The sequence below is a fragment of the Citrus sinensis genome, chromosome 3 (genome assembly GCF_022201045.2).
Source record: "Citrus sinensis cultivar Valencia sweet orange chromosome 3, DVS_A1.0, whole genome shotgun sequence".
In the NCBI taxonomy this organism is placed as follows: Eukaryota; Viridiplantae; Streptophyta; class Magnoliopsida; order Sapindales; family Rutaceae; genus Citrus; species Citrus sinensis.
This window is the reverse complement of record NC_068558.1, coordinates 39,219,768-39,233,737: the sequence shown is the minus strand read 5'-3', so window position 1 is coordinate 39,233,737 and position 13,970 is coordinate 39,219,768. Positions and strand designations below refer to the sequence as shown.

The window sequence follows — 13,970 nt, the reverse complement described above, 5'->3', positions numbered from 1 at the left end:
TTTCATTTTGCTAAGTGGAAATTGAAAGGTTAATAGAGCAGTTTATGTCTGTATGCATGCTTTTATGTGCAAATAGCTGGAGATAAGTCAGATGTGGATGACCTTCAGGTTTTAGTATTTAACATGGCCCAATTGACATATCTAAATTGGGCTATATGTACATGATTTGACCCATTGATTTATTTCGTAAATGACTAAATGAGTTATAGACATCAAAGCCTTATTCATTATAATTCTTGATGTTGGTTAAGGGTATTTGCGGATTATATTTTGTCGATTGGACATCAATTTATATTTAATTTATAATTTTACGGATTATAAATTTTTAATTTAATCTAATCCATGAATTGGTGAAATTCAATTTAAATTTCAGATGGGGATTTGATGATTTGATCCATTTTGCGATTTAGTTTGTAGGTTAAAATTTTTTAATTATGTCAAATCTAGAACTATTTAAATAAAAAATAAAAAATAAAAAAATTCAGTATCGATTAAATTTAAAATTGAATAAGATTTTAATAAATTAATTGTTTAAATAAAGTTAAAATAATACATTCAAAGTTTTAAAATATAATACACCAAAAAGAAAAAAATCTCATTTGTTTATGTTTGGATCAATACATAAAAGTTAATTAAAATTATGAAAATTAAATGTTTAGGAAGTTATATTTGTTTATTTAATTATTTTTTATTTTATATTATTATGAATAAGATATAATATAATATTAATGTAATTATATTTTAATTTATTTTGTTATTAGTAAGTAATAATGTCACATTTACATTTTTAATTTTTTAATTAAATAAATATTTTTATTCTTTTTGTGGATTTGCGGATTTTTGTGGATTTATAGAAGTAAATACAAAGCAATCCACTAACTGCGTATTTTTTAATTTTCAATTTAATTCAATCCACTAATTCACAGATCAAATTTTTACATATCGAAAGGATTGAGCGGATTTAATTGAATTTTGAACACCACTAATATTGGTGTTGGTGGTGGGGACTCGAAAGTCTTTCTTTAAGTAGGTGTTTTCGGTGATGACCATATTAGTTGAATTCCCACCACTTATTAAAGTAATCTCAAAATTGAAATCATGCGGAGATGGGGTAGAAATTTGCATTACCATGATACGATATTATCATTTAATAATGTACAATATCAAGACTAATTTTACAAGAAAGATGGTTTTAACGGTTTTTTTTTAATTGTGTTTTCCAGTATAATTAAGGAATATATTATTATATTTACAATGCATTTGAGATTGAGGTTGGGTAATTATAGTTTAAAAACTACAGTACTAAAATATTTGGTAAACACTAACAGTTGTAGTTTAGAAATTATGTTAATATGATTTTTCATTTGTATTATAAAAAATTTATTCTATATTTAATAATTTATCAAAATTATTATTTAAATTTAAATTTATTATATATTATTAATTTTTATTTTATAATTCTAATTTTTCAATATCTCAATTCCAAACAAAACCTTAATCAGTCTCAAGATAAAAATATGTTCAGAAATTTAGAAAAGCAAGTGAATGGAATGCCGGTGCCCAGCCACCTCGACAAAGGCAAGTGATCGTTTTTCAAGCATTATAAAAGATTAACAATTAATAAAAGAAATCTATTTTAATAATATTAACAAAAGCAAATTTCATAATTTGATATCTAAGTTTGAAAATTTCCGACAGCTGGTGCCTGGAGTTGGTCCAGCTATCTTTCCAACTTTTTCTTTCCCATGCCAACGGTCAGCGATGCCAGAAGGGCCCACGCGTTCGCAAAATTTGATGGGGCCCTCATGGGCTTAGACGACAGCGTCGTGCTCTCAACCCCCTCCTTGTGCTGTGGGTAGGAATATGACGTGGCAGATGTTAATTGGTCGAAGGCGCATGCACGAACTTGATGGAAAACATGAAAATCACCGACCTGGTCCCAACACGAGCGTGATTTTATATATATATAGTATATTAAGATCATAGGAAGGAATATCCTTGTCATTTATTATGCAATATATAACACAGTATCTTAATAAAATGGAATAAAGAACAAATACTATTGTTTAATTTCATCATTCTTTTTCCCTACAAGATCTAATTAGATTTATTTACTGAGGGTTTCAGCAATGGTATGTTATATTCATACTCGTACGTGGGCATGTTTTCTTTTTGCTTGTTATTGTAAATTCGAATTATGTATATGAACCTCCCACAAAATTTATTTATTTCACCCAACTTGATGTTTAATTAAAACCTCAGTCCTAGCTCCAAGGGTACCAATCTCTTGTAAAGAAGATGAGAAAAGAAAGCTTCATCACCAAAAGACTCTTCAAATAAGATTTTATTACTTTTTGTTGAAGAAAAAGAGAAATGTGCTTTAATTACTATTAACTTTTTCTTTAAAACAATAGTTATTTAATTAAAATAATATTAACTTATTTATATTTGAAGAGTCTTTTGTAGAACAATATATTTTTTCACTCATCTATTTAACATATAGATAAGTAAATGAATATTTAAAGAGTAAAATTTATAAAACTTTTTAGAGATACTCTTAATTAGACCAAATGTTATTGAGGCACACACGTGACAAGCACATGGGACATGTTTTAAGCACCAATGGCCAATGGGCAATGGCATCCACTTAGGTAATCATGAGAAGGCACATAATTATAGGGTGGGTGGGGCTAATTTGATTTAAATTTTTGATATGAAATTTATATCTTTTAATATCATTCAATTTGGAAAAAGGTAATGACATTGAGGTGATGTTTGGTTTGAAAGAAAAAAAGAGGGAGAGAAAAATAATTTAATTTTTTTTATTATTTGATTTGATATAATATATAAGAAATTAATTTTTATTAAAATTTGATATCATTATAATTTAGAATTTAAATTCCGCACTAAGAAAAGAATTCAAATTCTTGCTCTCTTAGAAACCAAAGCTCTTAAAAAATACACTTTCAACTTTTTAACTTGCTTAATATAATCAAATTATTATTATTTATAATTTTATTTTATCAATTAATATATAGATTATTTTATATTAGTTAACTTTAAGTAATGATTTAAATAGCTTAATAAAATAAATTTATTTGCTTAATTAATCTAAAAATATAGAAATATAATTTTAATAGTCGTCAGACCGTCGGATCTCCACCGTCGATGCTGCTGTTGTTGGCGCGTGCGACCTTACCGTCACTACCGTTGGACTTGATAGCTAACAGTCAACATTAATACGTTGTCGTCGAGATAAAAAAAAAATGATGTATATTGTTCAAATTCGATTTGGGAACTTTTTGTCTTTGACAAATTCGGTTGATCGATGGCGATTTAGTGGTTTCTGGTGGCTGTGGATGGTCGAAAATGGAAGTGGCTGCCGTGATAGACAAACCAAGGCGACAGTGTGACTAGAAACTGTCAAAAATGTGTCGATTTGAGGCAGCATTATCCTTGGCTTTTCACGCTTTAATCGGCGGCTTTTTAGCAGTGTCTCGACTGTAGTGATAGCTGGGGAATGATGGCCGGCTCTTGAGGTTTCGATCAGTGCCTTCCATTGCTTGTGATGTGGTCAAAATAAAAAACGGTTGTCGGCTCGGGTTCTCGGGTTTGGGTTGATCCGTGTCTCTCTCTTGTGACCTGACTCTCTCTCTGTGATATTATTGTTTAATTTTTTGAATTATATTTATGATAAATATTGAAAGTTTAACACTTGTTAAGGCTAAAATTGTCTAAATTAAAAATTTGAGATTTCCTTTCTTTGTACAATTTTGTAACAAACCAAATATTAAAAAAGTATTTCACTCTCCTCTCATCTCCTCTCCCTTTCTCTCTTTTCCTTCACTTTTCTCTCTTCTCACCTTTTCACATTTCCTCAAATCAAACACACCCTAAATGTTATTTTCAATATTTGGCATTAGATTGCACGAAATTCCTGTATAAAAATTGTAACAAAATTTTAAGTGAAATATAACGACCCTTTAATATGCTATTTTAAAAGAATAATTTAATTATAACTAATTAGAAATAGCGATATATTTCTTCTTTATTTTTAATTAGCAGTGTGATGGTAACCAACTTCTTTCCTCATCCATATCAGCAAGATTCAAAACCCAAAGTTTTTGTACCATCACAAAAATTTTATCAGTTAAGTCAACTAAAACCTATAATCATTTACAATAAGCCCTACTTAATTTACTTTTTCTTTGTACATTACCAAAATATTTAATCATGATGGGTTTATTTCAACATATTTTTTTTACTTAAAATTTTGATACAAATTTTGAACCATTAATTTCAAGCAATCTAATGGTATGTATTAAAAATTGAAGTGGCATTTAATGATGACTATTCATCAACCATTAAATTTCTTGAAATCAACAGCACATAATTTATGTCAAAATTTTAAGCTAAAAAAATTGAATTCAGAGAGATGGGAGTGACAGTTAAATAATTAACAATAATGCTATATGTACAAAAGTTGTAAAAGACTCCAGGATGGTACCAATAAATGTATATCATGTGTTTGAAATGATTTTTTTCTCTCTATTATGTATGATTGTCAACTCTAAATGAAAGTGTATATGTGTCAAAATATTATTGGATGGATATAAAAATCACATGATGTGTCTAATTTTTTTTTTTCTAAAAAATGAGAAGCATAAGCGTGTTTCCCCCCCTCAAAATGCCTATCAATTCTTAATTAAAAAGTCAAATACATATTTTCTATCCAAAGTAAAAAATATGAGTTGGACTATTAGCACTCCTTCAGAATCCTATTGAAACCCTTTTTTCGATTATATTTCATTTAATATCAAAAATACCCTTTTTTAATGAACACTTTTTTTATTTATGCATTTTTCAGTTTTTAATAATTTTCATACTCTTTCAATCTTAATATCTATATTCTTCTCTTCAAACTTTCTTTATTATTTAATTTCTAAAGAAAAAAATCTAAAAGAAAAAGTAAGAAAATCATTATATTTAGAAAATAATGAATATTTTATGGGTTTAATACAATTTTATCCTACCTATAAAATTTGGGTTCATTGGGTTTAGCTATTAGTTTGAGAATCCTTAAAAAATTAGTTGCAATGGGACAAAATTTTATTTAATTTATTTTTCCTTTATGTTGTATCTTAGTTAAGTTGTTATGTTTATTACAAGAATTTATTTTGGCTTAGAGGATTACTTTTTAAATTCAAATTATTTAAATGATAATAAAAAAAATTTATATTGTGTAAGCAAAATAAAAATAAGGAGCGAAAGAAAATACAAATAGTTTAACTCTAGTTAAATTTATCCTTAAAAATAATTGTAATATAACAGAAATTTAATGTGATTAATAAATGGGTGTCGATAGTCCAACTCAAAAAATTTAACAATATCAAAACTGTATCAATTAACGAGAGTAAACTCCAAGGGCAGAACTATACTGAGGCATGGGGCTAACCCTAAGGTCGAAAATAAAATCCAACAAAAATAAGGGTTTTAAATGACATTTTATATAAATTTTTACATCTGAACTTCCTCAAATTTAGATTTTCTGCATCATTGACCCGACCCGACCAAAATCTTGTATTTTCTCAATTATTATTCTCTCCTCATCGGGGCTTGTTCGGAGCCCGTTGCTAGTTGCTACGCTCTGAAGTGTCGTGCAAGCATGCTCTTTAAGGCGCGTGCAGTGACGCTCAAAGTTCATTCGTGTGTGAGATCTCATATTCGTTATTCTCAAGTATATCTGACAAAAGCAGATTACCAAGTCATGTTCATTTCGCATGAGTTCCATGTCCTATCAAATTTAAACTGTCTCAAATAAAATTTATTAATAATCGTGTTAAAATTTTAAAATTCTAATCTAATTAAAAAATAAAGAGGTTAAAATAAAATTTAACACAATTATTAATAGATTGTGTTTGAACTAATAAATATAGAAAATAAATGAATGAGGATAAATAAAATCCTAATAATAGGTGGATTATAAAATTTTAATCCGATTATTAATAGATTGTGTTAGAAAATTTAACACGATTACAAAATCCTAATCCGTTTATTTCCTAATAAGTAACTAACCCAACATAAAAAATGAATAGATTAGGATAAATATTGTAGAGTTTTTTTTAAAAAATAAAATTATCTGAAATAATTTTTATTTATTTCACATTCTTATTTTATTTGTTTTGTAATATACTTTTAAAAATATATCCACTTATTAGATTAGACAACTAAAATGAAAAATTAAATTATTTAATGGTGTTTATCTTCTTAAAAAAAATCCCGCAATCCAATCAGATTGTAATTTATTCCGATTAAATGTATCATAAAAAGAAAACTAATTTCTAATAAGAGCTCTTAATCATAAATAATAACTAGAAACTTTTTAGTAAAAATCATAAAATGAAAAATCTCTACCTAAAAATGCTATGCCGATCAAGCCAAAGACTTACAATTCTCCTGTGATGGGATCGTGCGCGTGAGCACGCGTCTATGAAGGATGTGGCTTGTGGGACCCGTCATTTTGAAGGAAAGCGAATGAGTACGCTAATTGAATATCTTCGACTACGTCTACGATGAAATAGACGAAAAGCCACGCACGAGACAGACAGGCATTCGCTAATCTTTCCGCCCATCCCGCGTTTTGATTTAAATGGACTACTCTGCAATTGAAGCGAACTAATAAGGGTACTTCGGACATTCAATGATCTGACGGATAAGGGTAGTTTAGGAAGTTTGATTTGCTTGAAAAGGCCCAACCTCTAAATTAGAACAAAAAACGAATCGTTCCACGTAGCCAGCCATTCACTGCATGACTTGTTCCCAGAAATGGTAGGTTTCAACTTTCAAGCGGCTCAAGACGAATGACCACGGTAGGTAAAGGCGTGCCAGTTGCAGAGGACTACAATTTACAACCCGTAAACAACTAGCAATTTGACACGTCAACACGCATACAGACACGCTACACGTCAGCAGTCCCACACCTTTATACTATTGTGATCCCTTCTTGCTATTGTTACAATACAATACAAGAGTAGCATATGTTTTTCAATTTTTGGTAGCTCTCTAATAATAGCACAGCAATAGCAAGCCCATATCTAGGACCACCGAAGCCTCTTGAATCAAACTTTTGAAGCTCATCAAAAACTCCTAAATTGAATATTTAGTGATAAATGAGTTAAAATACTTAGCTCTATAATAGATTGTATCTATTTTTCAAATATTTTGAATAAAATCAACCTTCGTTGTACGTAGAAGAGATTTCAAAGTCCTATCTACGTAAGTGAGAAAATATGTAATTTGTATTTTACTACTGGGTTATTGAGTGGTTTTGTTTATTATCTAGTTTTATTAACTAAAATTTCGTTTATTATCTAACTTCACCTACTAAAATTTTGTATTCAAGTGATATGTCATAAATCATTATCTGTTATGTCATTGAGATTTGACAACAACAAATAATAATAATAATTATTGTACTAAAAATACAATAAAACTTTATTAATAACACCTGGACATGTTAATCATACATTTGGTAATAACAATTGTCATCTAATTTTATAAATTGATCCCTAAATGATGGTCAAGTTCACTTAGGCCTATTTGGTATTGAGGTGGATATTTGTAATTTTTAAAATACGATACTAAAAGTATTTGGTAAATACTTAATGTTGTGGTTTTAAGTGTATTATATCTATATTATTTTTTTCAAAATTATTATTTACTTACTACACATTACTGATTTTTATTTTAAAATTATAATTTTTTCTTAATATAATTATAGTTTAAAAATTGTAATACCTCAATATCAAATAAAATCTTAATTCTTTACTATAAATATAAGATTTCACGAGTTCAAGCCTAACTGAGTGTAAAAAAAAAAAAACCAAATTAGTCAAAAACCAAACAAGGAAAAAAAATCCAAAAAAGTTCTCATAAATATGCTCATCTCATCTTCTCGCGAATTTCCATCAATACCCTCTTCTTTGGATCCCCAAGTTAGCACCAAAACCCCAAAATGCCCTTTTACAATATTTTAAAAATCCTCTTAAACAGCCCCTTTTCTTTTGGCTCTGGTAATAATAATTAATAAATAACAATTAAAAAAAGATTTGTCCCTCGTACGCAGCAACAGAGTAGAGAGTTTAGTGAAGAGCCGGTCTGGTCGTAACCCATAAACAGCCGTCGATCCGCGGATACCCACTCACACAGAACAAAGAAGCTTCTGTCTCTCTTTCTTTTTCTTTCAATGCTATAAAAGCTATGTATTATTTTAATTACTAAATAATAATAATAAGAAGCAAGCTTTTAAATCGTGAAGGAGTAGTGCTCGTAGTCTTGCTCACGACTAAGTCTCTTATAATTCTTATGTTATTTGTTTATTTATTTTCCATTTTAAGACAGTTGAAGCCCTCAACAAAGTCGAAGAGGAAGAGTGTTTTGAATCATTCAGATTTAGAGAGAAAGAGAGCTGCTTTTTTGGTTTTATTCTACTTGGGTTTGGACAAAAATGGATCTAAATTAAAGTACTCTTGTTGTATATTCGTATAAAAAAAAAGGTAAGTGTTCGGACATGGTCCGATCTTTTCTCGCTTAAAGAGTAAATGGGTTTTCTTCTTTTTGCTGTTTGGTTGGTAGGAAAGTGTAAGGACAATGAAGGAAAATGAAGTTTTGGATGATGGGTTTTCGTCATTTGGTGTTTCGCACTTAGTTAGTTTAAAGGGTTACTTAAAGAGCTGCTTTGTCTTTCATCTTTTAGTTGATTTAAGCTTTTTGGTTGACAATCTGAGAATTTTTTGTATTTCTTATTAATTCTCGGGGGTGTATAAACAGAGATTTGTGGCATTTTCGACTGATCTGTTGTTACTGAGTTCTGGTCAGTTAGGTAGGATTTTTGAAAATTTTGAAACTTTTATAGAGTGGTCCCATTAATTATTTTGTTCATGATCTGTTATTAAGATGTCAAAATGTAAGAATCAACCCATATGTGTCATTGTATCTTATCTTACTCTTCAACAACGAAAGACAGTATCGAATTGTTGGTTTGGATTTGGATTTTAAGCCAAAGACATTCATAGTAGTAGTTGTCTAATGTGTATTTTGATGAAGATTGAATTTCATTGCATTTTTTAATTTCAGGACTGAAGGTTGCTTTTCTAGTATTTTTCAATTATGGCATCAAAATCCTTTAGAGGTAGCCGGTCAAATCTATCAACATCTTCAGATGCTCAGGAGCTCAAGCCTCCACTACCTCCAACTGTGACATTTGCCCGGAGGACTTCCTCGGGTCGCTATGTCAACTACTCACGGGATGATCTTGATAGTGAACTTGGGAGTAGTGATTTCATGAACTATACAGTACACATTCCACCCACCCCTGACAACCAACCCATGGATCCATCAATCTCACAGAAGGTTGAGGAGCAGTATGTGTCGAATTCGCTCTTTACGGGTGGTTTCAATAGTGTTACCCGAGCTCATCTCATGGATAAGGTGATTGAATCTGAAGCAAATCATCCCCAGATGGCTGGTGCAAAAGGGTCTTCCTGTTCAGTCCTCGGGTGTGATGCCAACGTGATGAGTGATGAGCGTGGTATGGACATTCTCCCTTGCGAGTGTGATTTTAAAATATGCAGGGATTGCTATATTGATGCTGTGAAAACGGGAGGTGGCATTTGCCCGGGGTGTAAAGAGCCATATAAGAACACAGATTTAGATGAAGTAGCTGTGGATAATGGGCGGCCACTTCCACTTCCTCCTCCGGCTGGGATGTCGAAAATGGAGAGGAGGTTGTCTTTGATGAAGTCAACGAAGTCTGTGCTGATGAGGAGCCAAACCGGTGACTTTGATCATAATCGTTGGCTGTTTGAGACAAGAGGAACTTATGGCTATGGGAATGCTATATGGCCTAAAGATGGAAATTTTGGAAATGGTAAAGATGGTGAAGTTGCAGAGCCACAAGAGTTGATGAACAAGCCGTGGAGGCCACTAACCCGGAAACTGAAAATACCTGCTGCTATTATTAGCCCATATCGGTATAGTCTTTGTTCTTATTGTTCATTATGCAATTCTTCTGCTTTAGACTTTATATGTTGCTCTGATATTAAAAAATTGCTATGATATTTTGAAAGGTCAAAACACTTATTTGTGTTTTCATTTCACCAATATATCCAGATTGGCTGTTTCTGAACACCTTCCACATAAGCATGCCCCTGGCATAATCTTTTTAATCCCCAAATGTCTGCCCTAATGAAGGCACCAATAGATCTAAGATCATACACTTCCCGGCAAATTTTATTAGCATTCTAGGGCCTTTGTGATTTCAAATTTAGTAACATTTAGAGGTACCGTGAGAGTAAATGTTTTAATTTTTTGTCATCCTCTTGCTCTTATACTGATGGATGCAGTTTGCTCTCTCTTGCTTTTGTTCTAAAAGGGTTATCATATTTGTTCGGATGGCCGTTCTGAGCTTGTTCTTGGCATGGAGGATCAAGCACAAAAACGAAGATGCGGTTTGGCTATGGGGAATGTCTGTGGTTTGTGAAATCTGGTTTGCTTTTTCCTGGCTTCTTGACCAACTCCCCAAGCTCTGCCCAATCAACCGTGTGACAGATCTTAACGTCTTGAAGGACAAATTTGAAACACCTACCCCCAACAACCCCGCTGGAAAATCTGACCTTCCAGGCATTGATGTCTATGTCTCTACTGCTGATCCAGAGAAAGAACCGCCTCTTGTTACTGCCAACACTATCTTGTCAATTTTGGCTGCTGATTACCCAGTAGAGAAGCTAGCTTGTTATGTTTCTGATGATGGAGGTGCACTTTTAACTTTTGAGGCCATGGCAGAAGCTGCTAGCTTTGCTAATGTATGGGTTCCATTTTGTCGGAAACATGATATTGAGCCCAGAAATCCAGAATCTTACTTCAATTTGAAGAGGGATCCTTACAAGAACAAAGTAAAGTCAGATTTTGTGAAGGACCGTAGACGAGTTAAGCGCGAGTATGATGAGTTCAAGGTCAGGATCAATGGTTTACCTGAATCTATACGTCGCCGGTCTGATGCTTATCATGCTAGGGAAGAAATCAAGGCCATGAAGCTTCAGAGACAGAACAGGGATGATGAACCAGTGGAGAGTGTGAAGATTCCAAAAGCCACATGGATGGCGGATGGGACCCACTGGCCAGGCACTTGGATGAACCCATCTTCTGAGCACTCTCGGGGTGATCATGCTGGTATAATTCAGGTATTTGTTCTTAGGATCTGAAATAATCTGTTGAGGGTAACAGGGTTTGTATGGTTAGTATTCTTTTAAACACATTATGTTTATGCTAGCAGTAATAATGTGCAACATAAATGAAGAGATTTTGAGGCTTTGTATTTCAAGTATTTTGGTGGCAGGTGGGGTGGTGGGTGTTTGTGTTTGATGATATGCTGTTTGTTTATTTGTTAATTAATTAGAACTCACACAGTTTGATGATTTAGGTCATGTTGAAACCTCCCAGTGATGAACCTCTACTCGGAACTGCTGAGGATACCAAGCTCATTGATCTCACTGATGTAGATATTCGTCTCCCAATGCTTGTTTATGTTTCTCGTGAGAAGCGCCCGGGATATGACCATAATAAGAAGGCTGGAGCCATGAATGCCCTAGTTCGCGCCTCTGCCATTATGTCTAATGGCCCCTTTATTCTCAACCTCGACTGTGACCATTACATCTACAACTCTCAGGCATTGAGGGAGGGTATGTGCTTTATGATGGATCGTGGAGGTGATCGCCTTTGTTATGTCCAGTTCCCTCAGAGATTTGAGGGTATTGACCCTTCTGATCGATATGCAAATCACAACACTGTTTTCTTTGATGTTAACATGCGAGCCCTAGATGGAGTTATGGGTCCATTCTATGTTGGCACTGGATGTCTATTTAGGAGGATTGCCCTCTATGGATTTGATCCTCCTCGAGCAAAAGAGCACCACCCAGGTTGCTGCAGCTGCTGCTTTGGCCGTCACAAGAAGCATTCCTCAGTTACAAACACCCCTGAAGAGAATAGGGCCCTAAGAATGGGTGATTCTGATGATGAAGAGATGAACCTTTCTTTGTTCCCTAAGAAGTTTGGTAACTCAACTTTCCTTGTTGATTCAATTCCAGTGGCAGAGTTCCAAGGTCGTCCCCTTGCAGATCACCCCTCTGTGAAGAATGGACGCCCACCTGGTGCTCTTACCATACCTCGTGAACTTCTTGATGCATCAACTGTTGCAGAGGCTATCAGTGTCATCTCGTGCTGGTATGAAGACAAGACTGAATGGGGACAGCGTATAGGGTGGATTTATGGGTCTGTTACCGAAGATGTGGTCACTGGGTATAGAATGCACAATAGAGGGTGGAAATCTGTTTATTGTGTGACCAAGCGTGATGCCTTCCGTGGAACTGCTCCGATAAATCTTACAGATAGGCTTCATCAAGTCCTACGGTGGGCTACTGGTTCAGTTGAGATCTTTTTCTCCCGCAACAATGCCCTCCTTGCCAGCCCGAAAATGAAGTTGCTCCAAAGGATCGCATACCTCAATGTTGGAATCTATCCTTTTACTTCTATCTTCCTGATTGTCTACTGCTTTCTTCCAGCTCTTTCCCTCTTCTCCGGCCAGTTCATCGTCCAGACCCTCAATGTTACATTCCTTTCCTACCTTCTTACCATCACTGTGACTCTAAGTATACTAGCTTTGCTTGAAATTAAATGGTCCGGCATTGAATTAGAAGAGTGGTGGAGAAATGAACAGTTTTGGCTGATTGGAGGCACTAGTGCTCACCTTGCTGCTGTGCTTCAAGGGCTGCTGAAAGTCATTGCTGGAATTGAAATATCTTTCACCTTGACATCGAAATCAGGTGGTGATGATGTGGATGATGAGTTTGCTGATCTTTACATTGTCAAATGGACATCTCTAATGATACCGCCAATCACAATCATGATGGTTAACTTAATTGCAATAGCAGTCGGGTTGAGCAGAACAATTTACAGTGTTATACCACAATGGAGTCGCTTAGTGGGTGGAGTTTTCTTCAGTTTCTGGGTTTTGGCCCATCTCTATCCTTTCGTAAAAGGGCTTATGGGAAGAAGAGGCAGAACGCCTACCATTGTTTTTGTATGGTCAGGACTTATCGCAATCACCATCTCTCTCCTTTGGGTGGCAATCAATCCTCCAGCCGGTACTAACCAAATAGGAGGTTCATTCCAGTTCCCATAATAGCTCATTCTTCTTCTCTTCAGTTTAATCTTTTTATTGACATTCCTTCATTTATTCTTGTTCAACAAGTTGATTAAGCTGTTGAACAGCCCAAGATATGCTCTGTTTATTGTGCCCATTTGAACTTCAATTAGTAAGTTTAGGAAAGCTTAGATGGGTGAAGAGAATGGGAAACTGGTTTTCCTGGCATTTTGTTTTTATTGTATCTATGTCTTACATGGATTACTTATATTAGTGTCTCTCTTTTACATGGATGCTCAAGATTGATGTTAAGATCCATTCTTTTTTAATTTTGGTTGCTGAACATTAGGCTGAACTCTTTGTAATATTATATCGAAAAATCTTCTCGTTAATTTTTTCCTGAAATTATCTTGTCTATTTGGGAGTCTCAGGTTATATCATTATGTTTAGTTTGGTATTTTGATTATTCCTCCTTTCATAGTATAAGAGTTGAAGTTCAATAGTGTGTGTTTTTTTTCTTTTTTCTTCTTTTTTCTTCTTTTTTTATTTGAATTTTTTATTTTATTTTTATCATTTCTATAGAAACATGTAGTTCTAGGTTCTAGCTTTAGTCAAAAGTTAGGTCAAGTGTTGAGAGTTGTTTTAAATAACTAATTTAAGCATAGGAAAAATTTTTATTCTATCAATTGCTATATGGTGTATCCCATAATTCAATATAAATTTTGGATTTGGTTCAATCAGTCTTTTAAATTTTTGTCCAAATGACAGAAAA

The 13,970-nt window shown here is 33.3% G+C and overlaps 1 protein-coding gene across 3 annotated transcripts; it reads left to right on the top strand.

Moving 5' to 3' along the window:
• Positions 1-8,078: 8,078 nt before the first annotated feature.
• On the top strand, positions 8,079-13,590 carry LOC102615911 (cellulose synthase-like protein D3). Of its 3 annotated transcripts, none has more exons than XM_006478866.4 (4): positions 8,079-8,881; positions 9,136-10,031; positions 10,433-11,240; positions 11,480-13,590. In XM_006478866.4, exons 2-4 carry the CDS (start codon positions 9,169-9,171, stop codon positions 13,235-13,237), a joined length of 3,429 nt encoding a protein of 1,142 aa, XP_006478929.2. In that variant the 5' UTR covers positions 8,079-8,881; positions 9,136-9,168; the 3' UTR covers positions 13,238-13,590. The 3 variants fall into 3 exon arrangements, with proteins under 3 accessions (XP_006478929.2, XP_052292329.1, XP_052292328.1); XM_052436369.1 differs by having other exon boundaries at positions 8,080-8,555; XM_052436368.1 differs by having other exon boundaries at positions 8,080-10,031.
• Positions 13,591-13,970: the final 380 nt, after the last annotated feature.